Source organism: Tachysurus fulvidraco, chromosome 20 (assembly GCF_022655615.1).
Source record: "Tachysurus fulvidraco isolate hzauxx_2018 chromosome 20, HZAU_PFXX_2.0, whole genome shotgun sequence".
Lineage (NCBI taxonomy): Eukaryota > Metazoa > Chordata > Actinopteri > Siluriformes > Bagridae > Tachysurus > Tachysurus fulvidraco.
The window spans coordinates 6,445,509-6,473,444 of record NC_062537.1 but is presented as its reverse complement, the minus strand read 5'-3'; the positions used below and the strand labels follow the sequence as shown (position 1 = coordinate 6,473,444).

The window sequence follows — 27,936 nt, the reverse complement described above, 5'->3', positions numbered from 1 at the left end:
ATAATTCTGATAATTAACTCATTAATTCAGAAAAAATTTCAGACATTTTTTTAATTAACATACGATAAAAAAAAATCCATTCCCTTTTCAGACATAATGTCATTAAATATGTCTTTAAGTGAAGTAACTTGATAAAGAGCATTCTGCTTGTGTTAAGTCCAGGACAATCTAATAAAATATGTTTGACAGATAAGGGAATGTTACAGAACATACATAAAGTTGGGTCTTCACCTTTAAGCAAAAAAAGCATGGGTCAATTTTTAATTTCCTTATTAAGAGCTTGGGAATCTAAAAACATAGAAACTAATGGGTAACTAGCATGGATTAGCTGCGGTCATTAACCAAGGACTAAAACAAACCAACGGAACCAGGAATATAATTTCCTAACATTCAATATCATAAAACACATTCTCACTTGTGAAATGTAATCCATTGCTATCTGGTTTTTATATTTCTTTCGTTTGAACATCCAAACGCAGCACAGAAGTCCGGCATCGTCCATGCATTTAAAGTACAAGAGCACTGTACAAAGATGGCGGCGGTTTTGACGCATTTTTAGGACACCAAGGCGACATCTAGTGTATAGATATCTACTGTATGGGCTTTTCCTAGTGCGATTTTCAAGTTACGACTTCTAGGCGAACACAGACGGCTTTATGCACAAAAGGCGATTACTTCATAATTACGTCACTTGGCGCTCCTCGCCCGCTCCTATTGGACGGTTTCATTTCCGCTTGATAGCAATAGATTTGTTGGTGTTCAGCAATGGGGGAAATATTTGGGCTCACGAGCAAATTTAGTTCGTATTCAATGACACAACTAAACGAACTGCTCGAGGATGATGACAAGCTTAATGAAATTGTCAAAGACATGGACGAGGTAAAGCGCTCACTGGAAACAAACACAACGGAGATCTTTGCATGAATCTCTTCTTTGCAAAACGCCTCTCCTTTGTCATTTATTATTATTGTTGTTGCCTATATCTGCTGATGTTTATCTCTCCTTAATGTTTATCTGTGTTGATGACTGATGGAACCTGAGCTGCAGAAGCTGACTAGACAGATTGTTACTTGTTTTGTTATAGAAAAATTCTCTCTTGTGTAAGAATTGTAAAATTACTTCTACATTATCATGTAGAACTATGGATCTCAAAGTGGGATCCCTGATTATCTTGCTTTTTTTGTTTGTTTTTAATCACATGATCTAAATTGCTATTACTATTTCTATATTAAGTTACTATGAACTAGTATGGAGGTTGTTATGGTATGTATGTATGTATTTATTTATTTATTTATTTATTTATTTATTTATAGTAGTTGTGAGATCAATAGATTGTTCTTGTGAGATGTCAGGGTTTAATCTAGCTGAATAAAAAAATAGAAATAACTTTGAACCATTGATTTGGAAGTAGTATTCAATGAATCAGTCTTTGTTAGTATGGTATGTTAACGGCACATTAACTGGCCTTATTTGGCACAGGGGGGTCAGGGGTGATAGACATACTGATATTTGTAATCTGGTATATTTCTTTCACATAAGGGAGATGGTACACAGCCGTCTTGTTTAACAATTGCCAGTGCTATCAGTGTTGTAAGTTATTTTCCAGCTTCCTTATGACTTGACTATGCTCTGTTAACGTTTATGGCATTTATCACATGGCCTTAGTCAGAGCGAAGTTCAAATGTGATTTAAAGCCACTATCAACAACATACCTTCATGCTAGTTCATAATGTTTGGGATTTGGTTTACTGTCATTCTAAAATATCCCTGTTCGTGGGTTATGACAGTACAAAAAGAAATAGATTTAAAGTTCAAATAGTTGTGCAAGCTTTATTAATATAGCATTGTTTGTCTAACGCATGCTGTCTTTCAAAGTGCTATGCTGTACATCATCTCCGCTAAATCTAAAGAAATAAATGAAAGAAAATTGAATGGGGGAAAAAATGAATCTAAATTTGTAAGGAGAATCCGAATGAGAAATAAAACCATAAAAGTCACTGGAAAAGTCAAAAGTGGCTAATTAGACAATTCTAAAGCTCTGGAGGTATTTTATGTAGATAAGAAATTACATTTATAAAATAACTAAAGTCGCAGTTCAGGTCATTGGAGAGGTAGGATATTATTTGACTAATTTGACTAGATTGTTCTAAATTGTTGAAAAAATAAACATGCTTTATGAACCTAGCTTAATCTGACCTGCTAGATTTTCCATCAGGTCATATATTTACCATTGAGAGCCAAATTTCATCTAGAGACTAACCTTGAGGTTTCAGTAGTACAGAAATCTGATCTGATTGGTAATAAAGCCAAGTCAAATATTTGTCAAGTATAAGCCTTAAGTAATAAGCCTTTAAGTCAATACGTCAAATATTTATAAAGCACCTTAAGAAAACATTTTTTTCTAACATGCATGGCAGAAATAGCACATTCTAAGGATTTTAGAATTTTAAAAGCTAATAAATAAAAAAAATCAAATTAAATAAACAGTAATGATGGAATTTTAATCAATAATGTTTACATGTGCAGAGGAAATAGAAAGTCTTCAGATAATGTTTAACAATCGGAAGAGCATTTGCATATAAAATAAATTTTTCAGAATGTGTTTAACAAATCCTTAAACAATTGAGAACTACAGTCACCCTACTGTAATATCATTTCTGTTGTAAACCATTGATTAAAATGCCTGGTCATTGAATAAGCCTCATTATTTCTTTCCAGAAATACTCTTATATAATACGTTGGCAAAAATCATTTGTTGTTGATGCCAACACGTACTACGCTATTGAACAGACCATTTGTGGATTGGATTAGGGGATTAGGTTTGTTATAAGTGAGATGCAGAGATGAAATTGTTTAATCTTGTCCAATATTACACACCGTGACAATGTCATCTAACCTGTGGAATAGATCAGAAACATAGAAATCAATACAAACTTATACGATAACTGTAAAAAAAAAATGTAAAAAAATCTGATCAATTACCTGCCCAAATTCTCCCTGTTCTCCTACTGACAGATGCAGGAGATGCAGCAGACTAAAGAGATGACCCTCGCCAGTAACCGCAGTCTTGCAGAGCAGAACCTCAGCCTCCAGCCCAGTTTGGAACAACAGAAAATGCAGCTAACCAAGCGCTACTGCTTTTTACAGGAGCTCTACGAGGCCTACCAGCTTAGTAAATGCACTCTTGGTTAGTCAATCTTACTCTCTGTGTAATAGAGCTGTTTATTTAACTTGCTGAAGATTGCACAGTACTTTTGTTCAGTTCTCTTTTCTTCCCAGCAAAGTCAAAATGTAAATACTTGCATTCAATCATACCTGATAAACCAAAGCAGTCATTAGAAATCTGGTCAACCTTCAGGAGATCTCGGGTGACTGAGATCACCGGGATCTGTTGATCTGGGGTCATAAAATCTTACATTGTTTTCCTTATATAGTGTCTTTAATTGTTAACTTCCTACAGCTCACTGTGTTTGTTGTCTGATAATGAACTGTTTACTATGAAGTCCACAATGCTGTTGAATTCTGAAATTTGGTTGATTAGAAGTCGTTAATTTCTTAGAACAGCAGATCTAACAGAAATGCTAACATACACTGTATTCAATTCAGAGAGAAAAAAGAGAGTCAGGTATGGGACAACTGATTATAGCTGCTATAAGTGATAGCCAGAACATTTCATGACATTAAATGTCACACCACCATCCCGTTATTGATTATTTTCCTGTAAGAGCACAGGCAAGGTAATTTATGAATAATATATGCTTCTATATTAGACACTGGAACATATTTCCAGCTTTCATTTACTAATATTAACATCTAATGCGTTAATAAACTTTAGTTTGAATCCTAATATTTATTTCATGATTAGAAATATATCAAAGAGCTGTCTGTGGGAAGAGAGCAAGCAATTGTGAGGCTGAGAAAAGATGGACGATCAAGCTAGAGCAAAGAAATTGGGCATAGAGAATACAAAAATGTGTCCAAACAAGAATGCCCTACAAGAATGAACAAATCAATCAAATAATCCATCCATTGGAGCATCCACTGGCGCATCCACTGGCGCATCCATTGCTGCATCCATTGTTGCATCCATTGTTGCATCCACTGGTTTATCCACTGGTGCATCCAACAGCAGATGATGACAAGAACATTGTGTGGGCTGTGAAGAAAACCCCCAAACAAATCAGTGACTTCATCAACAACCTCCAAACAGCAGGAGTGACTATCACAGTCACCAAAAGAAGATAAAGAGTTCATACTCTACTATATGATGCAAATGATTTATCAGTAGTACAAATCTTAAGAAATAGTGTAAAGAAAGACAGAGATGAGTCACAAAAAGTCATTAACCTCTACTAAAGACATGAAAAGGCACATGATCCAAACAAAATCATTTCTTGGTGATATAACTCATGATAGTAGAAGCAGAAGGAATTCAGAAGCAAGAAAAACAAAAAGGTTTTGTTGAAATATGGAAGGTTTTAGACCAGCCAACCACCAGACCTTAACCCCATTGGGGATGCATTTCACCTCTCAAAGAGGACACTAGAATGAACGAAGCTGTGGTTCAAGCCTTGAAAAGCATCACAAAATAAGAATGTAATAGTTTGGTGATGTCTGTGAATCATTTCTGAATAATTTCTGATTTTGTAAACCATAATGTGTATACGACTGAGTGTGTACTGTTTGGATGATGTTATTGCTTTGTACTTGCTCAGATCACAACTCAGGGAAAAGCTCACTGGACACACTGTTAGCTCTGCTACAAGCTGAAGGAGCCAAAATTGAAGAGGAAACAGAGGTAAAAAAAATTATTTCATAATGATTGTATTAATATTTATGTTACTCTGTATCTGCAATCAATTATTCTGTCTGTTGTTCTGTATTATTATTCTGTCTGAAATGGCATGTTTGAGATTGTTATTCTAAATGACCTCATTTTTATTTTAGAACCTGGCCGACTCTTTCCTTGATGGCGATTTGTCGCTGGACGCCTTCATCGAATCCTATCAGAGCAAGAGAAAGCTGGCCCATTTGCGGCGAGTGAAGATTGATAAGCTACAGGAGATGGTGCTCAAGCATTTCCAGATGCTACATTCATCAGTCAAGCATGCTCAGTCTGAGACGCCACCTTCTACTGCACCCTTTCATGGCCAGGTTAATGGCTCCCCGGTTCCCATGATTGCAGCACCTTCAACCTCAGTGCAGTTTACAGGGCAGCAGGCTGCTTTACCCTACCCAGCAATTCCTTACCCTCCTGTCCAAATGCCCAACATGGTGCCATCCTACCCGGCTCCCCTGACACAGCCGTACACACCAGCATTTCCTCAGAGGTCTGATCTTCCCCCGAGGACTGGCTTCATCATGCAGTGAAATAATACTCATATGTTTGCAAATGTAAATGAATAACCCGGGCATTTTCCCTGTTGCTAAAAAAGAAGTTTGTATGTAAGCACTTTGGTCTTGTACAGGTTTATCTTCGAGTGTTGATGGATTATTATAAACTGTTCTCACATTTTTTTTTAATGTGTAACCGCAGTCAGTATGTTTTTGCGCAGGACATGGCTTACTTTTGTAGATGTATACAGAAAATGGACTAGTCCATGTTCAACTAAATAGAATCGAAGTCTCTAAAGAAAATAATCCTTTACGAATAGCTTGGAAGTCATAACCGTCAAATAATGGCACTGGATCTGCAAGATTTACCATTTCTTCGTGTAACCAGTTTTCATATAAGTGGAAGACTGTGGTATATTTAAACATCTCAGAAACACCGAATTACTTAATTAGAAATGAATTCATTTCTTTTTTCTTCTTAGAACTGTGGTCAATTTAAACATTTCTGAAGAACCAAATTACATTAGAAATGAATGAATTTCTTACGTAATTAAATAAATACATTAATATGTAAATTCGCAACATTTTGTGGGGAATATAAATGGCATAATGAAGGAGTATGCTGTGTGTATAAGTAAATAAGTATGATACTTTGTCTACCTTATTTCAACTAAAATTTGGGATTCAACTGACCAGCAACCAAAGACACTTTTCCTTTCCCCTCTAAAACAAGATTTTATTTTATTTTTGGTTTTTGTGGTATTGTGATTTAAACATGCAAAAAAAAAAAACCCATATCAGTACATATGCAGTTAGTCATTTCTATTTTAATCTTCGTTAAGGCGGTAACGTAACAATTAGAGGTAGCACATAAAAGTCATTAAACTACCAACCTATTTGATTCAAATCGGGAATCCTGAGTTACAGGACTTGCATGTCGTGTTATAAATGACATTTGTACTATGCATCTCTTTCTAAACTTCCTCGCTGTTATTCCATCCAGCAGTGGATCTCTAGGTGCCTGTACAAAGTCATGGCAAGTTGTACAGGATTAAATGTGTTCTAGCTATGGGCAGGTCTCAAAATCTATATACTGTGTTTGTCAAAAAATACCTGCTGTGTGATTTCTTATCAGTTTTGTCTTTTATTGATCATGAAAAATCTTGCTGCATTCAAATGAACAGCCATAACTAAAGTGTGCCTTGGAGAAAAGTTTAGTTGATTTATTTTTTTTTCTCCCATTGTTCAGTTTTTCTTTATTGTCAGTTTTAGGTAGTGTCTTTACAGGTGTTGTTACGGAATAATGCAAAGTCCTCAGTACTCTGTGGTACACTACATAAAACACTTAAGTATAGTGTGTTTCAATTGGTTTCAAGTGGTGAACTTTTGAAGGTGCGTGACTTTTATAAAAATGCTAATTAAAAGAAAATCAGTCAAGTCTATCGAAATGTCTCAAAAGTTTTTGAGCAACATTTGCCATTGTCGCCCCACAGTGGGGAAAAAATACAAAAATCATGTTTAGAAAAAGGTTTATGTATATGTATAGAAATGTATATGATAGTTTGTATATATGTAGTATAGATACAATTTAACACAAATACAATTTTGTATTTTATATCAGCAAATTTCTTATCGAGGCAAATAGTTAAGAGGATTAGATGATTTTTATAAACCAGATAAATAGGAAAACTTTTTTTGGCTCAATCTACTGATAATGTAACTAGTACCCAATGGGGGGCAGTGGTGGCTCAAACAGTTAAGGGTCTGGGTTGTTGATTATCGGCTCCGGGTCCAAGCCCAAGCTCCCACTGTTGGACCCTTGAACAAAGTCCTTAACCCTCTCTGCTCAAGGCAATATTGGCTACTGGGATATGCAAAAAACAAAGCATTTCACTGTGCTGTTAGGTGTATGTGCTAAATAAAGACTTCTTCTTCAATGTAAATGAACAAAGTGATGGTATAACCCAAGACCGCTAATACTAGCTCAGTTTTATAATGATTTACAGTTCACTGTATGGCCTTAGCAAATATTTTGCGTCATTTGTTAAGGTTAACCAGTTCTTTTAAAAGGGGTTCCCTGCCTTTTAAACAAACTCACAGAAAGCAAAGCAAAGACATTGCAAAGCATAAGAGGCAGCAGTTTTCATTTGCACTTTAGGTAATATTTAAGAACTGCATGTTGGGGAGTGCTAGAGGATAAAGATGAAGGGGAAACAGAAGCTCCGACAGCTCAAGCTAGAGGCCGAGTGAACAGCACTGGATTCCCTACTGAAGGATTCCTGATACATTGCCATATTGAGGTGCCCTACCCACGCCACGCTCATGATAGAAGCCATCGCGCTGTCCTCACAAGCCTCACTCATGTCAGAAGCCAGCAGCCTATGTTCATCCCAGAAGTTGTTGCAAATTAAGCCATTGTCCAATAGCAAGTGTATAACAGTTTAAAATCTCAGTTTGGAAACTTTGTTTGCCTTCTGGCCTGGAATGTTTCTTTGGATTAGTGGAAAAGCTGTAATTTTTGTGGGTGGAGCTTTGGAAAATGAAAATGGGAGCAGGTTTAGGAAGTAAACATGAATTCAAATCTAATTAAACCTCAACCATATCTTCATTACACATGTTTTTCCCCAGAACTCTGTTGTACCTTTTAAGCTCCAGAAAGCCCCTAAGAATTTTTTTTTCTGATTGACAGAAGGCTAACATCTAGACTTGATTTTTGTTATGCCGACTTCTAAGAAGCCTAAGAAATCCAAAAGTTCTGCCTATCCAAATATAGGTCATGTCATGAAATATGCTGAAGAAAAATCTGATTTTCATCTGTAAACCTCAAGTATATCTACTGTACCATTAGCAAATTTGCCACAGAAAATGGAAAAGAATTGAGTAGGTAAATTCATACTACTTCAAACTAAACAATAGATTTCTTTACCAGGGATGTTATGACTTGTTACTAATAACAACAGACATTTTTATGCTGTCATTTATCATCTTGTCATACAATTTTTTTAAAATGTACATTGCAACATATTTTAATACATTATTGCATGTGTTGAAGAAATTAGAATCAAAGGCAATTTTTTTTTTCCATTCAAAGTGGAAAATGCAGAATGGAGGAAACCGGCAAAACACATTTACAATATACGGTTATTTATACAACGTAGCAGCCATTAGAACGTGGGTAAATTGTGACCCTGACAGAATACATGTGATCAGCAACAATACTTAAATAAGTTGTGGCATTTAAGAGATGGTTGGTATGAACAGGCCCAAAGTATGTCAAAAAAAAATCATTTCCCAAACCATTACAACACCTCCACTACACTAGTTAACACAAGGAGTAATAGGTCCATGGTGTTGGGACTAAATTCTGACCCTACCTTTCTGTTATTGGCTAACAAAAGAATAACATATTTTGTTGTTGCATCCCATCTGCCTCAAGGTTTCATATGTTCTACATTCTGAGATGCTTTCTTTGCTCAAATGTACAGAGTGTTTATCTCAGTTTCTGAAGCCTTTCTTTCAGCCATTCTCAGTAAACTGCAAATATAGTTGTACATAAAAATCCCATAAAAGCAGCAGGTATATGAAAAATACTATCTAGAAATACTATCTTACTGTCAAAATCGATAAGATCACATTTTTCCCCATGCTGATGGTTGTTGGGATTATTAAAGCTAAAGCTGTTGCCCACATACAGTATGTATTGCACTTCTGCTGCATGATTGGCTGATTTGGTAATTGCATAAATGAGTAAGTGTACCTGTGTTCCTAATAAAGTGTTTTCATTCTTTAAGATTAGATTCTCATAGACTTCACGATATTATACACAAAAAAAATGGTGAATGAATGAGCAAGTCCTAAGGTGTAGTTTTGCATGATCGAGATATCATTGTAGCCAGCTATTTAATTCATTGCAATTTTTTCATAACTTTCAATATAACAGCCTTGTGTTATGTTAGCTACATTTTTATTTTAATGGTTCCCTTTATTATCAAAAGAAACAAGGCTGTTCGCACTGGACATCGCATCATATTGTGCCGTTGTCTGTTGACAGATGACCCAGTTTTATTGTTGATTGCTCTATGTTATCTGAAAGTTCTGAGGTGGCTCTTTGGAGGCCAAACATCACTTTCAAGACTCTTTGTTCTTCTTTACACTGAAGGCATCGCGCCTAATGACATTGGCTGTACGTTTGGGGTTGTTGTCCTGCTGCAGATTAAAATAAGATGCGTCCCTGTATTTTTTCTTACCAAATCTCCAAATATTGTCTTTCAAATCCAAACCATTTTAACCATGTTTAAGCCTCCTACACAGCTCTTTCTGTTTCAGTTAATGACTGTACTTCAACCTACTGTACATATAAAATCATTAGCACCTGCTTGGTAAAACTGGGTAATCATCCACTTGACTCTGATCCTACAAAATCCCTGACTTTGTGCAAGTGCTAGTTTGAAGCCAAAGGGTGATCACACCAAATATTGATTTGATATAGATTTTTCTTCTGTTTGCTCACTTTCTGCATTTTGTAAATTAATTTTTTTTTAAAAATAAAGAACTACAATATATATTTCTGTAAGCATTCTTCACACCTGCCTAAAACTTTTAGTTCTGTATTTTTAAAGCAGTTACATGTATACAGTAGATCAAGTCTAAAAGACATTAATGAATTAAACGTGATGAGATGACAGTTTGAAAAAGTTTCAGATTGTGGAAATGTAAGTATGTTTTCTATATTTAATCTGAATGTTAGATTCAGATGGGTGGTGCGTGACCACCATTATGAGTGGGTCCTTATTATATTCTGATTAATCCCTGCTGAATATTAATAAAATGATTCCTCCCCCGGTCCAAAGACATGCACGGTAGGTTGATTGGCATCTCCGGGAAATTGTCCGTAGTGTGTGATTGTGTGAGTGAATGAGAGTGTGTGTCCTGTGATGGGTTGGCACTCCATCCATGGTGTATCCTGCCTTTATGTCCGATGACGCCTGAGATAGGCACAGGCTCCTCGTGACCCGAGGTAGTTCGGATAAGCGGTAGAAAATGAGTGAGTGATGAGTGAATAATTACTGGAATGGATAGACTGGTAAACTGTAGCTACATATGTTATGTTAATACAAAGACCTTCAAGCATGTTGAGTTTATGTCTAGGTTTTTGTGTGACGCCTAGATTACAATAATAAATAACTGTGAATCCTCCTCCCCTGCAAGGCTGATGTACTGTATATAACTATATAACTGGATAGACTAGCTTCATTTAATGCTACATACCCTTTTGGTTTAATCCATATTTTGGTAAAAAATATCCTGATCAGTAATAGCTTCATTAACAATAACTGCTTCTGAGGTAACTTTAGAATCTATAATGACTGTCTGTTACTGAATACTGTTTTGCATATACAGTATAATAATACGCTTTAGTTATGACTTATGGTCCTCAAACATTCAGTAACCCTAAACATTAGCAATATAGATGAATAAAATGGACATTAAAGTGATTAATGTCGCCATATATGATCAGTAGTAAACTTCTGCTCACGTATTAGCGGTGTTTTTCCTACGTGTGACCCTCATCAGTGAACTCTAAACTGACATAAGAGCAAACATTACTCAGAATGATCAAAGGTAATGTGTGGTTTCTCTCTAGAAAAAAACATGTCCACTCATGTTTTCCCAGAGTGCAAAGAGCAATTCTTACCTACACTGTATAAATACAACAGGTAGAGGGATATAAGCACAGCAATTAAAGAGCAATTCATGCTAGTTGCAGGTTTTTTAATTACGCATAGCAAATGAGTGGCCGTGTTGGAGATCTCAGTCCTAACCAGGCTGCGGCTCTGGAACAGGTGAATATGATCGTGTTCATGTGATCCACCTTAAACTACAAATGAAAATTCTACACCTAGATCTATTATATGCATTGATAAAAAGTTGTCAATTTGTCTAGCTGCGTGGAAGAATTGAGGATGTATATGCCCAGCTGCCTAATCAAAGTGACCATTACCTGCTTCGCTGGCTTCGAGGTAACTGGAAAAATGTTTCCTAATTGAGAGTTTTTTCCATATAATTTACAGCCATTTACATTAAAAATACACTGCTATTTATCATTTAGCATTTTGATCATTTAAAAAATTATGTCACAACTATTTAAATCGGACAAGGTGTTTTATGTAAATCCAACTGTACTGTATAAGCAACAAGGCATAACAATGAAGCACATGAGACACGTTTGCATTTAAAGATATTTAAAATAATATATACAGTGTCAGGCCTTGTACAGAAAGATAAATCTATTATCTCACATGCAGAATATAAGAATATTCATAAATCAATGTTTGGCAATTCATTCTGTTTTCTAATGATGTATAAATGAACTTATTTTTACACACACATCTGTTTTATTCACTTCTTAAAGGTGAACAAAATGTTTTCCTAGTTCAGCAGTCAGCAATATACAGTATAACTTCTGTGTGGCTTCTTTAGATAATTTTTTTTAGATATCTGCCTAGTTAAAACTTTGTCGATGTTTGTCATAATGACTTGCATTTATTGCACATGCGCAAGTTCAAGGTAAAATTCCTGTTGCATCGGATGCAAATATTTGTACAGACTGAATTTATGTCTGCTGCAAAAAATATTTGCTTGTTCATTGTTCATGATTTCACTTTTTACTATGAACAACTTACAACAATCATGTTTCAATATTAGAACCAGAATATTTCCGCATAAAAATTGAAAGCTAATAGTAAGCATATATCACCCTAAATTCTGATACAAATATTTGTTGCTGCTCTATTTTTGTTTTTCCTTTGAATAACATTTCTTGCGCTGAATATTCAAACAATTATCCAGCAACAATCATGCTAGAAAGTCATTTAGTTCACATCCTGACATGTATAATGTGATGTAACTGTGATGATTCACCTGATGTAACAGTTAACTGAAGCAACTGACCTCTGCAGGATCTGCAGGATTTTATGCATGTAGAAATACTTGTATTTTTGTCTTTTGTAGCCAGAAGCTTCAATATCCTGAAGGCTGAAGCAATGCTTAGAAAGGTGATTCTTATAATTCCTTATTTATCTAATCAATTTTATTCAGGGCTTTTGACCAAACACATATGTCATAAATACATAAGTAAGGAATAAGACATATCAGGACCTACTGTTATCAAAAAATAAACAATGGTGCCCAGTGTGAAGTGGAGTTGCTGTTACTTCCTCAGGAAATGACTACAGTTTTGTTTTTGTTTTTTATAGAACATAATGTCATACTTTTATCTATTTATAGTTACTTTTACGTAGTCTTTCTCTAGTCAGCTGTCTTTTTCCGCTTACTTAAAAACAGTCCCCCATTCTGAAAACTTTCCCCTTGGTTAGTTAGTTAGTTAGTTGCTATAATTTACTGCCATGTCAGCTACTGAGGCTATCTTCATGGCAAGAACGGTTAATAAGAACTAAAATAACCTAAAATCACAGAGAAATAAATATAGACAAATATAGACAACTTAAATGAATTTTTTTACATTAATATATGACAGAAACTCTAAAACTTTTTCTGATGAAACCTTGTAAAATAGCTCTTTAAATGAATTGGCCTCATAAAATAACCTTCTGTGGTCATTATGCGCAGGACAGTCCAACAGAATGTGTTTGACAGTAAGGGGAATGCTGCAGTACATGCACTGAATGGGGTCTTCTCCTTTCAGCAGGTATTCATGTGTCAGCCTTGTATGTCCGATTCTACATCTGGTTAAGGTCACCTGATCGAATCTTGATTTCATAGGTATTAGAGACCTGTTAGTCATTTCAGGGTTTTCCCTTGGTCAAATTACTTCAAAAAATAAAAGTGTATTAAGACAAATGCATTCATTGATCATTCTGATATTCTTAGTCCTTTCAGAATCAAAAACAAACTCCATTAAAAAAAACTCCATATAATCCATTTTAGTGACACAAGAATATTGTTAGCTCGATTCCATCACCTTTTCTCTGTGAGCAGTTAGAATCAGAATCAGAATCAGAATGGTCTTTATTGCCAAGTATGTTTTCACATACGAGGAATTTGTTCTAGTACAGGAGCTCCACAGTGTAAACAGAATGGCAATGATAGGACATGAACACATACTGTATATAATAAATGGAGTTGTATGTACAGTGGATTATAAAGGCAGTTGTATGTACAGTGGATTATAAAGGCAGTTGTATGTACAGTGAATAAAAAAGGCAGTTGTATGTACAGTGAATAAAAAAGGCAGTTGTATGTACAGTGGAAAAAAGGCAGTTGTATGTACAGTGAAAAAAATGTGCAAATCGAAATATAAATGTGCAAATTGAAATATAATGTGCAAATCTGCGTCTCCAGCTCATTCAAAATGCTGCTGCCAGATTTCTCTCTAGTTGTTGCAAACAACACATCACTCCCATTCTCAAATCTCTACACTGGCTGCCGATTTCTCAGAGAATAGATTTTAAGATTTTACTCTTTGTCTATAAGTCTCTCCATAATACCCCTCCTCTCTACTTATCTGAACTTCTTCATCCCTACTCTCCTATTAGAAGCCTTCGTCCATCTGACCAGGCTATGTTGGTGGTCCATCGTGTACGGCTCAAGCGTAGAGGAGAGCGTGTCTTTTCTGTGACCGGGCCTAGAATATGGAACTCCCTGCCATTAGAGATTATAACGGCACCCTCCATTTCTACATAGTTTTAAGTCCATGCTAAAGACCCACCTATTTTCTCTAGCCTTTTCATGATTGCCCAGGGGTTTATATTTATATTTTATGGTTTATATTTATATCATTTTCTTTTAAACTGGTTATTTTATTTTGTCTACTTTTTAAATAATTCTTATTTTAGCTCTTTGAACTCTATTTTATTGTGTATGTGTGTATTTTAAGTGTATGTGTAATGTCAAATGCACCGTGAAGCACTTTGGTCAGCCGTGTGGCTGTTTGTAAATGTGCTATATAAATAAAGTTGAACTTGAACTTGAACTTGAAATTGAAATATAAATAAGTATGTGCAAATAATGTAAGAATAGAGTTTGTTCTGCAGTTAAAAATTTAGCTGATTGTTGAACTATTTTTAAAGCTGTTTTAAAATGTTAAACCTACTAATCACTTTTACCAACCTGTGGGCAAGCTGATCAAGTTGATCAATGTGATTGATTTCCAGCATTTGGAATTTCGCAAGCGTTTGAAAGTAGATTCAATCCTATACGACTGGAAGCCACCAGAGGTAAAAATTCAGAGGAGCCATCAGAGTTTATTAGTAACACCTTTGCCTATAAGGTGTATTTTTCTTGTACATCTTATATGGGTTGATGTGTTCAGGTAATCGAGAACTATGTCTCTGGTGGAATGTGCGGTTATGATCGAGAGGGAAGTCCGGTCTGGTATGACATTATTGGCCCCCTTGATCCAAAGGGCCTTCTTATGTCTGCCTCCAAACAAGACTACATCAAGACCAAAATTAGAGACTGTGAGCTTCTACGGAGAGAGTGTATGAACCAGTCTGAGAGGGTAGGATTTGTTTGTGCTGTATTTACCCCCAGGCACACTCTCGTTTAATTGTTCTTTGTTCATATATTACCATCATTTAGACTTAATATGTTTATGTTTAAATGTTTTATCAGCTTGGGAAAGCAGTGGAGTCCATCACTCTTATATATGATTGTGAAGATCTTGGCCTTAAACATATCTGGAAACCTGCAGTTGAAGCCTATGGAGAGGTAAGACATGATATACAGTATGGAGTATAAATAATTGATAATATTTCTATTTTATATTAGATTTATTTACACGTTTGCAGATTCTGACTATGTTTGAGGAAAATTATCCCGAGGGTCTAAAGAGAATTCTTCTAATCAAAGGTAATTAATAAGAAATGTATTTATACATCTCCCTGAATGAGATGAGTATGTAACCTGTTGATTCTTTGTTTCTTTTTTCTTGTAGCTCCTAAACTCTTTCCTATTGCCTACAACTTGATCAAGCCATTCATGTGCGAAGAGACTCGCCGAAAGATCGTCATCGTCGGCTGTAGGCTTTGCCGCATTCGATATTCTCATCTCTTTTATAGAATGCAAGAGAAAACTAATGCAATCTCTATCACATAATGATAAGATCAAACTGATTGAATGTATTTATTTTATCCTTTTGCAGCCAACTGGAAAGAAGTGCTGCAGAAATATGTAGCACCAGATCAACTGCCTGTGATCTATGGAGGCACAATGACAGATCCAAATGGAAACCCTTACTGTAAAACTATGGTGAGTATAGAAATGCTCTTCAGAAATGATCTACAGTAATGTGTGTACTCCAGACAGATTAATATAAGAAACGACCAGTGTTACAGTTTGCAGTTTAAATTTGATGTGCTCTGGTAGGATGACATTTAGTTTGACTTACATACTGTATAACACATGATAAGAGGATTGTGTCATTGCCTTCAGTAGTTTCTTATCATTCTCTATATTCCTACAGTCTAACATTACCCTGATAATTATTTCAGATGTCCTTATCAAAGTACACATGTCATGCCATTATACTTTTACATCCCAGCTCAAAAATAGTAAAGCATTACAGGGATTAATACTTAAGCTTTTTTCCAGGTGTTTTCCTTGTATATCTGTTATTATGTCGATAGACAGAAAAGGAAATGTACTGAGTTAAAATAACCGCAAAATATATTTCCTTATTTCTGTACACAATCGTTTTTTTTAAAAAACAAATGATAGTCATTTCTGTAATAAACATACAATATTTTTTCTATGGGTTCTCTGGGATCACCAAAACAATTAATTGAACCGATTCTGTTAAATTGCTCCCAGGAGTAAATAAGTATTAAGCGCTAATGTGCGAAGGATGTATTTCTGCACATCACCCAGTGTTCTTGGGATCAGGACAAAGCTTTTAATGAATCTATTCTGTTACCTAGAGGCAAAATAGAGATGTGTAGCCTGTTAAATTAAAACGTAGAAAGTAGTAATAGAACTGTCATGCCATGCGTTGTCTTGAAAAAGTAAAAATACTGAATTTTATTAAGTATAAGGAAAATTGAGGAAGATTTAGGAAGACTTATTCTATCCCAGCCCAGAAACGCAACAAAATCTTCTTCCTACCGAGTTGTATTTGTCTTCCAGATTAAGTATGGTGGTGTAGTGCCAAAGTCCTACTACATAAAAGATTCTGTTGATGTACAGTATGAAAAGTGCATCACCATCAGCCGTGGTTCTGACCACCATCTGGAGTGTGAAGCCCTTGTCCCTAACTGCTTATTAAGGTAAGTAAGGTCATTATTTGAACTATTCTATCTGTCTTTCGTGTCTTTTCCAGAATGTTTACATTTAAGAATTATTTATTCAAACATTTATGCTAATTCTAGATGGCAGTTTGCTAGTGATGGTAGTGATATTGGTTTTGGCATCTACATGAAGACCAAAACAGGAGTGAAACAGAAAATAACAGAAATGCAGGAAGTGTTGCCAACTACACGTTATAACGCACATCTAGTGCCCGAGGATGGGTCCTACACGTGTGAAGAACCAGGCATCTGTAAGTACAAATTTTTTATTATTTTTAGTCAATGTTGAATTAGTAATGAGGTCCCAACCAAAGCAATACCAGTGTGCTGTGCTATGTACACTCATATCGTTGGAACGTGTGCCTGAGTATGTGATTAGTTTAATAGGTTTAAATGTTTATACTACAACACAAATTCTCAAATGTGGTTGGTCAGAAGGTGTTGATTAATTTTCTAAAACAATAGCTCTTTTAATCAGGTCATCAGTATTCCAAATCCTATGTTAATATGGATCTTCACCCAATCTAAGGCTAGTTATAGATTTTTTTTTTAAAATGGAGGTGTTCAACAACGGTGAGTTTAAGGTGTTAATTCCACAGGAAAGTCTTCACGTTTCTATGTAACAGGAAGTTTTTTGCTTAATTAATTATTAATTTCTAAAGAGAGTAAAAAAGAGAAGCTGTGACTGTTTGTAGATTTTATAAATTAATTAATAAGAGGAAATTTCCTGGATGTTCTTTACAACATTAAATTGAACTATAAACTTTTAAATAAATAATAAATTAAATTGTTATTATTGGGTGGCTGCTATGGTATAAAAGGAATAAAACAATACTGGACAGATCACACCACCAAATCATTGATTATTGCCTCCTCATTGTTTTTTTTTTACAATAGAAAAAGGCTTTATTTTGTCACATATACATTACAGTACAGTGAAATTCTTTCTTCGCCCAACTTTGGATGGGGTCAGAGATCAGGGTCAGCTATGATACAGCACCTGGAGCAGGGAGGGTTAAGGGCCAACAGTAGCAGCTTGGCAGTGCTGGGGCTTGAACCCTTATCCTCCAATCAACAGCCCAATGCCTTAACCATTTGACGCACCACTGCCACAAGTCTTCATATATGTGAATAATTTAAGAGTTTATATTAGACTAGTTTATTACTCATGACCTGTTTTCCCCTGATGTTTTATGATTTTTGGAATATACTATTTTTAGAGCCATCTGTGACTGTGTGTATTTTTTGCGTCTCTCTACAGATGTGCTACGATTTGATAACACTTACAGTCTTCTTCAGTCAAAGAAGATAAGTTTCACAGTGGATGTTGTTCTCCCTGAAATGCACACTCAGAACATGGAAGAACAGCCATGACTTGAGAGTACTTCACGTAGCCAATACAAAACAAAGTCACTTTCTTGTAATGATATCATGTTAGAGTCAATCATAACAATTGCAAAATACACTGAATGCCAGTGTGAGAGGATAGATTTTGGATCCACTGGGACCGTAACCAGTTACCAAAGATAAATGAACAGATATACAGAACATGTAAACACCTTGGGCTGTATTCAGAGTTGGCGATTAAAGCAAAATAAGAGTCTATTAGTATTTACACCGGGAAAGGCTGTCAGATTTTTCCTGAATCTGAATTGGTGGGATTGGAGATGGCTTTTAATAGTGTCTAGAAATTTGCATTTTGACTTGTTGAAATGATGTCAGTGTTTTTCTTAATTCAGTGTGCTCTTCTGGAAAAAGAGTATGACCATGGCCTGAAGAAGCTGACTTAGTAGGTCATATGCGACGATTATAGATCACTTTATAAAAGCACTGGTGATAATTTGAACCATTAAATAACCATGGCCCTTGAGAAAAGCAATGTCTAAAATCAAGAAGCTAGACACGCGGACAAAATTGTTGGTAGCATTCCATTAAAGAAAAACCCACAATGGTCACTAAAATAACTTGAAACTGAGAAAAGTACCAATAAAAATTTTTTTACCAATTAGCAAGCAAATAGGCAATTTTCAGTAAATTTTCATTTATCATTACTTTTGTCAGTTTTGAGTTATTTCAGTGACCATTCAGTGTTTTTATTTCTTTAATGAAAGGGTGCCAACAATCCTTTCCACATGTGTATGTCCTCAATGAGAAAATTTTTCATGGGGTTGATATTCTAAAGTGATTAAACTCTAAACTATTTCATTACTCGCCAACAGCCAACTAAAATGGCAGATTTATGTATTCAACATTGGCCTCAATTTGCATTCCATGTTTTGAGTGTATTTACGCTTCAAAACCAGCAAACTTTTTTGGTGCTAAATATGAGCTAAAACTCATATTAAGTGATACATGAACTCCACCCTGTGTGTGTTACTCTCACATATCTTTGTTGTGTATTTTGGTATTAAATACTGAACTACCTGAGCTTGAGTGAACTCTGAATATCACCCCTCACAGTATGTGTCTATACACCAACACACAATTCAGACATACAGTGGATTTTTGAAACCAAGATAAATCATGCCAGATCTTTGTCCACCTTTAATGTACCAATCAACAAAATTTAAGTAAAGAACAAATAGAAACATTTTATATTTTAGGAAAAAAGCAGAAACTGATAAAAAAATCAAACTTTTGTGTGTAATACCATTCAATTCAGTTTATTTGTGTAGCGCTTTAACAATTCACATTGTCTCAAAGCAGCTTTACAGATGTATAGAAACACAATAAAAAATAAAGTTTAAAGTTTAAAAACAAGTGACCATTTATCTCTAACATCTTCTAACATCTATCTCTAATGAACAAGCCTAAGGTGACGGTGGCAAGGAAAATGAGGAAGAAACCTTAAGAGGAACCAGACTTAAGCCCTATTCGGACAATTTTAGTCCAGTCCGAATATGCCATCTCAGTAATCATTACGGACAATGTCAGTAAGGATTACGGCAACTTTTACCTTCTGTAAAAAGGTCCGGAAAAATTACCTCAGGTAATACTAATCCCATCCGAATAGACCCGCTGTAAATATGTACGGTAAAATTCCGCCATTTCCTGTTTAAAAGTAGTTTTTGGCACGTTTTGCAAGCATGGAGGCGCTTGAAACAGGAAGCAACATCATACGCACATGATGACAAGGAGGTTACTGTGGTGCGTAAAGCGAGTTACCCCTCCCACTTCTGCTAGTTTTACTAAGATGTCTTGTCCCGTGAGAATTGGCCAATTAATATTACAGACGTCCTGAGGTAAAATTGCATTACTCCATGTCCCCACGTAAAACTAATCCCGTCCGAATAGTGCTTTAGTAGTGAACCTTATCCTCATGTGTGTGACACTGGACAGTAAATAATGTCAATGTAAACAATGTCCTTTATTGTCCCTAATACAGCACTCAGTTTTATTGAAGTAAGAGTCTATCAACTTAGCACATATGGATTTGACAATTTTTCCACTTTGATCGATCAGGTTGTGTCGGGAATCACCTGCTCACAGCCCTCTTTACGTCATTCCACAGTGTAGTGTCGTGTACCAGTCATTTTAGATTTCATGTCCCAGGCACCCTAAATTTCAACATCTACTCCTCAATTAACCGATGAGCAACCCAGTTTTACACCCACACCTGGCTCCAGAATGTCTGGAGTCTCCACAAAGACCAGATAACCCCATGCGGCTCATTGGGGCCAGCAAACAGAACACACACACACACACACACACACACATACACACACACACAACACAATGAGACATTCCGTTTACTAATAAAACCCAAGATAAGGTACTCTAAGGTTCTCATTCTTATAACCCTTTTTGTAATGTGTTTCTTCTTTTAAGGCTTGCCTGACTTAAAATTATTTGCTCCTTAATTTCCTGACAAGGGTGTATTTTATTCATGTGTCAGAAAACAACATTGTATTTTAACATCCGTTATACTCTATCATCATATCTTACTGATCATGGCATGTTAATGTATACCTGTTCTAATGCCGTATGTCCCTTTAAGGTCTGATGTCAGAATGTATACGAAGCTATCGTTTTCTTTTTACTTCCCTAATGAAAGTGCATCTTGTTCATGTTTCATTTTTGTTTCTTTGCCTTTATCTTTGCCTTGATTAATGATCTATGTATGTAATGTACCGCTGCCTTCATACCGTCATTACCCTTCAAGTTTAGTATCCAAATGACCACAAAATTATCGGTTACTCATTTTTCAAGCACTGGTGTATTTTATTTGAGCACGAAAGGCGCCATACCATCTTAATACACCCTGGATCAAACTTTAAAGTCATCTAAAAGTTTGATAGCTAAACCACGCCCACAGACACCTGAAACAAAGGGAGTTTTTCCCTTCAAAATCCTGACCAAAGTATTGGTCATCTTCCCAAAGATGGGTGGAGTTCGTGACCTTTAAATTGTCACAAACACCACTAATCCGTGGTCAGACTTTCGGAACAGCTTCAAGATGACTCCAGCTTCCTTCAACGAAGTTCCAGCAAGCTTTACTTCCAAGAACGACAACTGCTCTGATCTTCAGGAGAACTTGGAAGAACGTCTGACCCCACCCTAACTGACTTTTCAGAGATTTCTCTGTTGCATCCGGACTCTTGTTCAGTAAGCCAATACAAGTAACCGTTTCCTTTACCAACCAATTTAGATGCATAATTTTAAGTAGGAATCTTTCATTGAATCTTAAGGTGAATTTAAGTTTCTGTGACGATTTCCCAGTTAGGGTGTGATTAATTTTTGAGTCTAAGCTTGCCATTTCCTTTCCTTCCTTTCTCTAGTTTCTTCTTTCCAGTCTCTTCCTCCCTTTTCCCAATTTTAATTTCTTTTGTTTTATTTTATTTTCATTTTCCCTATTTCTTTTGTTTGTTTGTGTAGTTAGTTTTATGTTGTGTTTGTCTCATTCATTAAATGTCATAATTTTGAGCCACAGGTGATTTGTCTCTGAGTCTCGCTCACAAATTAAGGTACCTGCAATATCTGGTCTGAACTACATGCTCTATTGAGTTAATTTTATTTAAATTACGGTATACAGTAAAAGGAGAGCGAATCTTTCTTGGCCGGGAAGATACCGCCTTCATAGAATTAATAAAGGTTACACGGCCTGTTCGGCGGACGAACAGACCAAATAGGTGTAACGTTAATTCCAGTACCGTTAATTTCAACTTAGGTTAAAATATTTGGAAGTTACTATAACACATTATAGTTGCTTATAAATATTTACCTTGCTTCGCGAGCCAAAATCGCTACAACAGTTTGTTGAGATCAGCGATTCCTTTGCTGTCTTGGCTTTGTACTTTGTGTCATTAAATTGCTCGATGTTTAGTAGCATTTTTAGTTCTCTAACAGAGACCTGCAGGTTTAGTGCCAAAACATATTAGTATTTAGAGCTATCCTTGATTCCTTATCTTGATTAGATCAGGTCCTGGCTAAAGAGAAGCAGCCGCTTGGCATTTTAAGAAAATAAAGCGATGAGGGCGAAGATCTTAATGAAGAAGAGCAGTGACAGAATATATGAATTTCTTTGTGTTCACTGGAGCCCAGAACAACCCAGGACAAATCCTGCTCAAACATTTTATCTTTTCCAAATGTATATGACACATGACCTCTCTAATCCAGAGTCCATATGTCGGTAAGCATGAATCCTTCCACCTACACAAAATAAGTTTCTAGCTAGCAGAGAGCAAAAAGCGATCATGTTCACCTGGCACCAGCTAAAAGAGGCATCCTCCTTGATCACCCCAAATAATGCAATCAAAGGGCATGGATGCACAGTTTTTCCACATATTTTGGAAAATGCATCAAAAATAGATATGAAGTCCATGAAGTCCAGAACATGTGAAGTGTAGCGGGTGTTTGCTTGCAAGTCCAACTTTATCTTGGACAGTTTATCCTTGGACCAATGTAGACGGTGTACCACTTTAAACTGAGTGACGGCATGTCTCAGACACACCAAAGATGAGTGAATGTTCTGTATGACCTTTTGCCAGACCACGTCCGATATGTCTTCATCCGAGTCAGATTCCCACTTGTGTTTCAGAATGTCCAGATTGGTCATGTACTGAGCAGTGTGTAGATCCTACTCAGGACCTGTTTAGTGTCTATTCTACAATCAAATATCTTATCCCTAAGGGACTGAGCTGGACACTGAGGAAAACAATCAGAATTGGCCATAACAAAGTTTCTCAATTGCAAATATCTAAAAAAAACTGTGATTTTTTAATATTAAATTTCTCTACCAGTTGTTCAAATGAGGCAAACTTATTATCAATGTACAGATCATACAGTGAACGTAGTCCATTCAAAGCCCAAATATCAAAAGCTTCATCAGTTACCGAAGGGATAAACATGTGGTTATTCGCCACAGGGGCAGCAAAAAATAACCCGATGGAACCGAAAGACCGTCTGCAATGATTCCAAATCTTAACTGTGTGGACAACAACTGGGTTAGAGGAGTATGTTGAAATTGATTGTTTAAAGGGTAATCGAGAGCAGAGCAATGCTGTAGGAGAGCTGGATGTAATTGAGGCCCTCTCTAAAGTCACCCAGCTTGGTGGAGAAGTGTCCCTTCTCAACCAATGCAACCATGCTCTAATATTAGCTGCCATGTAATAGTACATGAAATTGGGAAGCGCCATGCCCCCCAAATATCGGGGCAGTTGTAATATCTTTTTGTTGAACCTTGGATGCTTTTTATTCCAAATAAAGTATGATAGCTGGCTATCCAGGTTGGAAAAGAATGATTTAGAAAGAAAAATTGGCAGGGATTGGAACAAGTAAAGAAATTTAGGTAAAATAATCATCTTGACTAATTAATCCTCCCCCCAGGGAAAGAGGCAAGGATTCCCAACGAGCAATATCTTGTTTAAAATTTGCCAACAAAGGATGATAATTAGCCCTATAAAGATTCTTAAAATTGCGTGTAATCCAAATACCCAGATATTTAATTTTTTCCGAACTGACTTTAAATGGGACTGTGCCAGTAAGTTTCCCCTCAGGAGAGGTCACAGGCATCATCTCGCTTTTCTGAACATTAACCTTATAGCCAGAAATTCTCCCAAATTTACCAAGTAAGATCAATAACTCAGGGATACTAGACAGAGGATCCGAAATAAACAACAGCGTGTCATCGGCATAAAGAGAGACCTCATGCACAAAGCCCTTACGATTTATACCTTTAATGACTAAACTCTGCCTTACGGCAATAGCCAAAGGTTCAATCGCCATCGCAAATAAGAGGGGTGAGAGCGTGCATCCCTGGCGTGTACCTCGTTGTAATGCAAAGTAACTGGATATATTATTATTGGTACGTACCGCTGCCATTGGGGAAGAATAAAGCAATTTTATCCATGATATAAATTTAGGGCCGAATTTAAATATTTCTAAAGTCTTAAAGAGATAACCCCACTCAACCCGGTCAAATGCTTTTTCAGCATCAAGAGAAAGTATCACCTCATCGTCTTTGTGACCGAGTGGAGTGGGAGCATACAACACACCTAACAGTCATCTAATGTTAAAAAAGGATTGGCGATTTTTTACAAACCCTGTCTGGTCAGGTGAAACAACAGTGGGAACTACCTTCTCAAGGTGTTTTGCCAAGACCTTTGCGAAGATCTTGACATCCGCATTCAGAAGCGACACTGGCCGGTATGAACCACAATTTAGAGAGTTTTTATCCTTTTTAAGTAGTAAAGAGATGACAGCTTGACGCATAGATACTGGAAGTGACAAGTTTACAGAAGACTCATTGAAAACTGACAGTAATAAAGGATACAGCGGTTCTGAAAATGTCTTGAAAAACTCGGCTAGAAAGCCATCCGGTCCCGGGGACTTGCCACTTTGCATGTCTTTAATTGCAAAAACTCTCATTTACCGAAATATCTTTTTCCAATTCATCAGCCAGATCCGGACTTACGGCTGGAACGTTTATACCTTCAAAGAAGGTCTCCAAATCAGGCTGATTAGAAGATGAATCAGAAGAGTATAGTGACTGATAGAACTGACTAAAAATGAGTTAATTTTCTCATTGTCTGATCATTGAATACCTTGGCCATTGATTATAGCTGAGATATTTTGAGTAGCTGATCTCTGGCGTAGCTGATGTGCGAGCAGACGCCCCGCCTTCTCACCATGCTCATAGTACGCATGCCTTGATTTAGAAATCAGGTACTCCGCTTTTTGGGTAGACAGAGTATTAAATTCTACATTTTACATTTACATAGTATTTTACATTCCTCCTAGCGCTAATGCTAAAGAGGCGCTAAGTGAGCTATACGGAGCTATTAGCGACCTACAGAATGTTCACCCCGACGGACTTTTTATCATCGCCGGAGATTTCAACCATGCAAATCTTAAGTCAGTGCTCCCTAAATTCCATCAGCATGTGGACTTTGCTACGAGAGGTGAAAACACGCTGGATCTTGTTTACACAAACATTCCCGGCGCGTACCGTGCGGAGCCCCGCCCCCACCTCGGCTACTCAGACCACATCACTGTTATGCTAATTCCAGCATACAGACCACTCGTCAGACGCTCAAAACCGGTTCTGAAGCAGGTGAAAACCTGGCCAGCAGGAGCCACTTCTGCTCTTCAGGACTGCTTTGAGTGCACTGACTGGAATATCTTCAGGGAGGCTGCAACCAACGGCGACTCCGTCAACTTGGAGGAGTACACGTCAGCAGTGACCAGTTACATCGGCAAGTGCATTGATGACGTGACCGTTTCCAAGACCATCACTACACGCCCCAACCAGAAGCCGTGGATGAATGCTAATGTGCGTGCTCTGCTGAGGTCTAGGGACCTAGCCTTCAGAACAGGGGACAGGGTGGCCCTAAGAACAGCAAGGGCCAAACTGTCCCGAGCCATCAGAGAGGCAAAGCGTGCACATGCCCAGACAATCCACAGCCACTTCCAGGACAGCGGAGACACCCGGCGCATGTGGCAGGGCATACAGGCGATCATAAACTACAAGACAGCTTCACCTGCTTGTGATAGCGACGCCTCCCTCCCAGACGCGTTGAACGAGTTCTACGCTCGGTTCGAGGTACAGAACAACGTTACGCCAAGGAAGACCATCCCTCGTCCCGACGACCAGGTACTCTGTCTATCCACGGCCGACGTGAGGAGATCTCTATGCAGAGTTAACCCACGGAAGGCTGCTGGACCAGACAACATTCCTGGCAGGGTGCTCAGAGAATGTGCGGAACAGCTAGCGGATGTCTTTACGGACATCTTCAACATTTCCCTGAGCAGCGCTGTTGTTCCTACGTGCCTCAAAACTACCACCATCGTTCCTGTCCCAAAGAAGTCTACAGTGTCTTGCCTCAATGACTATCGTCCCGTTGCACTCACACCCATAGTTATGAAGTGCTTCGAGAAGCTCGTCATGAGGCACATCAAGACCCAGCTACCACCCTCACTTGACCCCCTACAGTTCGCGTATCGTCCAAACCGCTCCACAGACGATGCCATTACCACAGCCCTCCACTTAGCCCTCACCCATCTGGACAATAAGGACACTTATGTACGAATGCTGTTCATAGACTTTAGTTCAGCATTCAATACAATCATCCCTCAGCACCTGATTGGGAAGCTGAGCCTGCTGGGACTAAACACCTCCCTCTGCAACTGGATCCTGGACTTCCTGACTGGGAGACCTCAGTCAGTCCGGATCGGGAACAGCATCTCCAGCACCACCACACTGAACACTGGAGCTCCTCAAGGCTGCGTGCTCAGTCCACTGCTGTTCACTCTGCTGACTCACGACTGTGCAGCAATGCACAGATCGAATCATATTATTAAGTTCGCCGATGACACGACCGTGGTGGGTCTCATCAACAAGAACGACGAGTCAGCATACAGGGAGGAGGTGCAACAACTAACTGCCTGGTGTAGAGCCAACAACCTTTCTCTGAATGTGGACAAAACTAAAGAGATGGTTGTGGACTTCAGGAGAGCACAGAGCGACCACTCTCCGCTGAACATCGACGGATCATCTGTAGAGATCGTCAAGAGCACCAAATTTCTGGGTGTTCATCTAGCGGAGAACCTCACCTGGTCACTCAACACCAGCGCCATCACCAAGAAAGCCCAGCAGCGTCTCTACTTCCTCCGAAGGCTGAGAAAGGCACATCTCCCTCCCCCAACCCTGACCATGTTCTACAGAGGGACCATTGAGAGCATCCTGAGCAGCTGCATCACTGTCTGGTTTGGGAACTGTACGATCTCGGATCGCAAAACCCTGCAGCGGATAGTGAGGACAGCGGAGAAGATCATTGGGGTCTCTCTTCCCTCTATCATGGACACTTACACCACACGCTGCGTCCGCAAAGGCAACAGCATTGTGGATGACCCCACACACCCCTCACACACACTCTTCACCCTCCTGCCGTCTGGAAAAAGGTACCGAAGCATTCGGGCCCTCACGACCAGACTGCGTAACAGTTTCTTCCCACAAGCCATCAGACTTCTCAATAACCGAACTGTACTATACTGAGCACAACATACACACACATCATCTGTATGGACTGCACAGACCCTCACAAAACACACACACTGTTTTGCACACTTTTCTGCTGTTTTTGCACATATTGGACAATATCTCAGTCATCTGCTGTTTTTTGCACAACTCCATATATAATCCAAAGGACCTGCTGCTAAGAACCTGCTGCTGTTCATTCTTTTACTGCACAAAATACTGTTTGAACATTCAGTATTTACACTGGTCGGTCGGCGCTGTTTCTGTTACTGTGTATTGTCTTTTGTGTATTGCATTTTTTGTACTTTTTGTATTGTCTTGTAACTTAATGTCTGCACTGTTTTTTGTCCTGCACTGTCTTTTGTCCTGCACTGTCTTGCTTGTCTTGTCCTGCACTGTTTGCACCAGGTTGCACAGTTGCACTTTATGTGGCTAAGACTACTTACATGTCCTTAGCCCTGTCTTTGTTTTATGTAGCACCTTGATCCTGGAGAAACGTTGTCTCATTTCACTGTGTACTGCAACAGCTATATATGGTTGAAATGACAATAAAAAGCTTCTTGACTTGACTCTTCTTGAAATTCAGCTTGAAGTGACATACGTTTCTTGACTAAATCTGGCGAAGGGGAATGGCTATATTCCCTGTCCACACGTAATATCTCGTCTGTCAACAATCTTAACCGTTCAGAGCTTCTCCTCTTCTTGTTAGCACAATATGAGATTATCTGACCCCTTAAATAGGCCTTTAAGGACTCCCAAACCGTAGAAAGCGGCATTCCTGGGGTTTGATTAACTTCAAGGAAGAATTTAATTTCTGCTCTTAAA

The 27,936-nt window shown here is 37.7% G+C and overlaps 2 protein-coding genes across 3 annotated transcripts; both read left to right on the top strand.

The window, feature by feature from the left end:
- Positions 1 to 685: 685 nt before the first annotated feature.
- Positions 686 to 6,776, top strand: vps37bb (VPS37B subunit of ESCRT-I b). Its single transcript, XM_027139704.2, has 4 exons — positions 686 to 879; positions 3,016 to 3,187; positions 4,716 to 4,798; positions 4,948 to 6,776. The coding sequence occupies exons 1-4, from the start codon at positions 766 to 768 to the stop codon at positions 5,368 to 5,370; spliced, it is 792 nt and encodes a 263-aa protein (XP_026995505.1). The 5' UTR covers positions 686 to 765; the 3' UTR covers positions 5,371 to 6,776.
- Positions 6,777 to 11,018: 4,242 nt separating this feature from the next.
- On the top strand, positions 11,019 to 19,064 carry sec14l7 (SEC14-like lipid binding 7). Of its 2 annotated transcripts, XM_027139687.2 has the most exons (12): positions 11,019 to 11,177; positions 11,279 to 11,354; positions 12,346 to 12,389; positions 14,508 to 14,570; positions 14,666 to 14,854; positions 14,968 to 15,063; positions 15,144 to 15,204; positions 15,290 to 15,373; positions 15,497 to 15,603; positions 16,477 to 16,616; positions 16,719 to 16,888; positions 17,899 to 19,064. In XM_027139687.2, exons 1-12 carry the CDS (start codon positions 11,124 to 11,126, stop codon positions 18,009 to 18,011), a joined length of 1,197 nt encoding a protein of 398 aa, XP_026995488.1. In that variant the 5' UTR covers positions 11,019 to 11,123; the 3' UTR covers positions 18,012 to 19,064. The 2 variants fall into 2 exon arrangements, with proteins under 2 accessions (XP_026995488.1, XP_026995489.1); XM_027139688.2 differs by lacking the exon at positions 14,508 to 14,570.
- Positions 19,065 to 27,936: the final 8,872 nt, after the last annotated feature.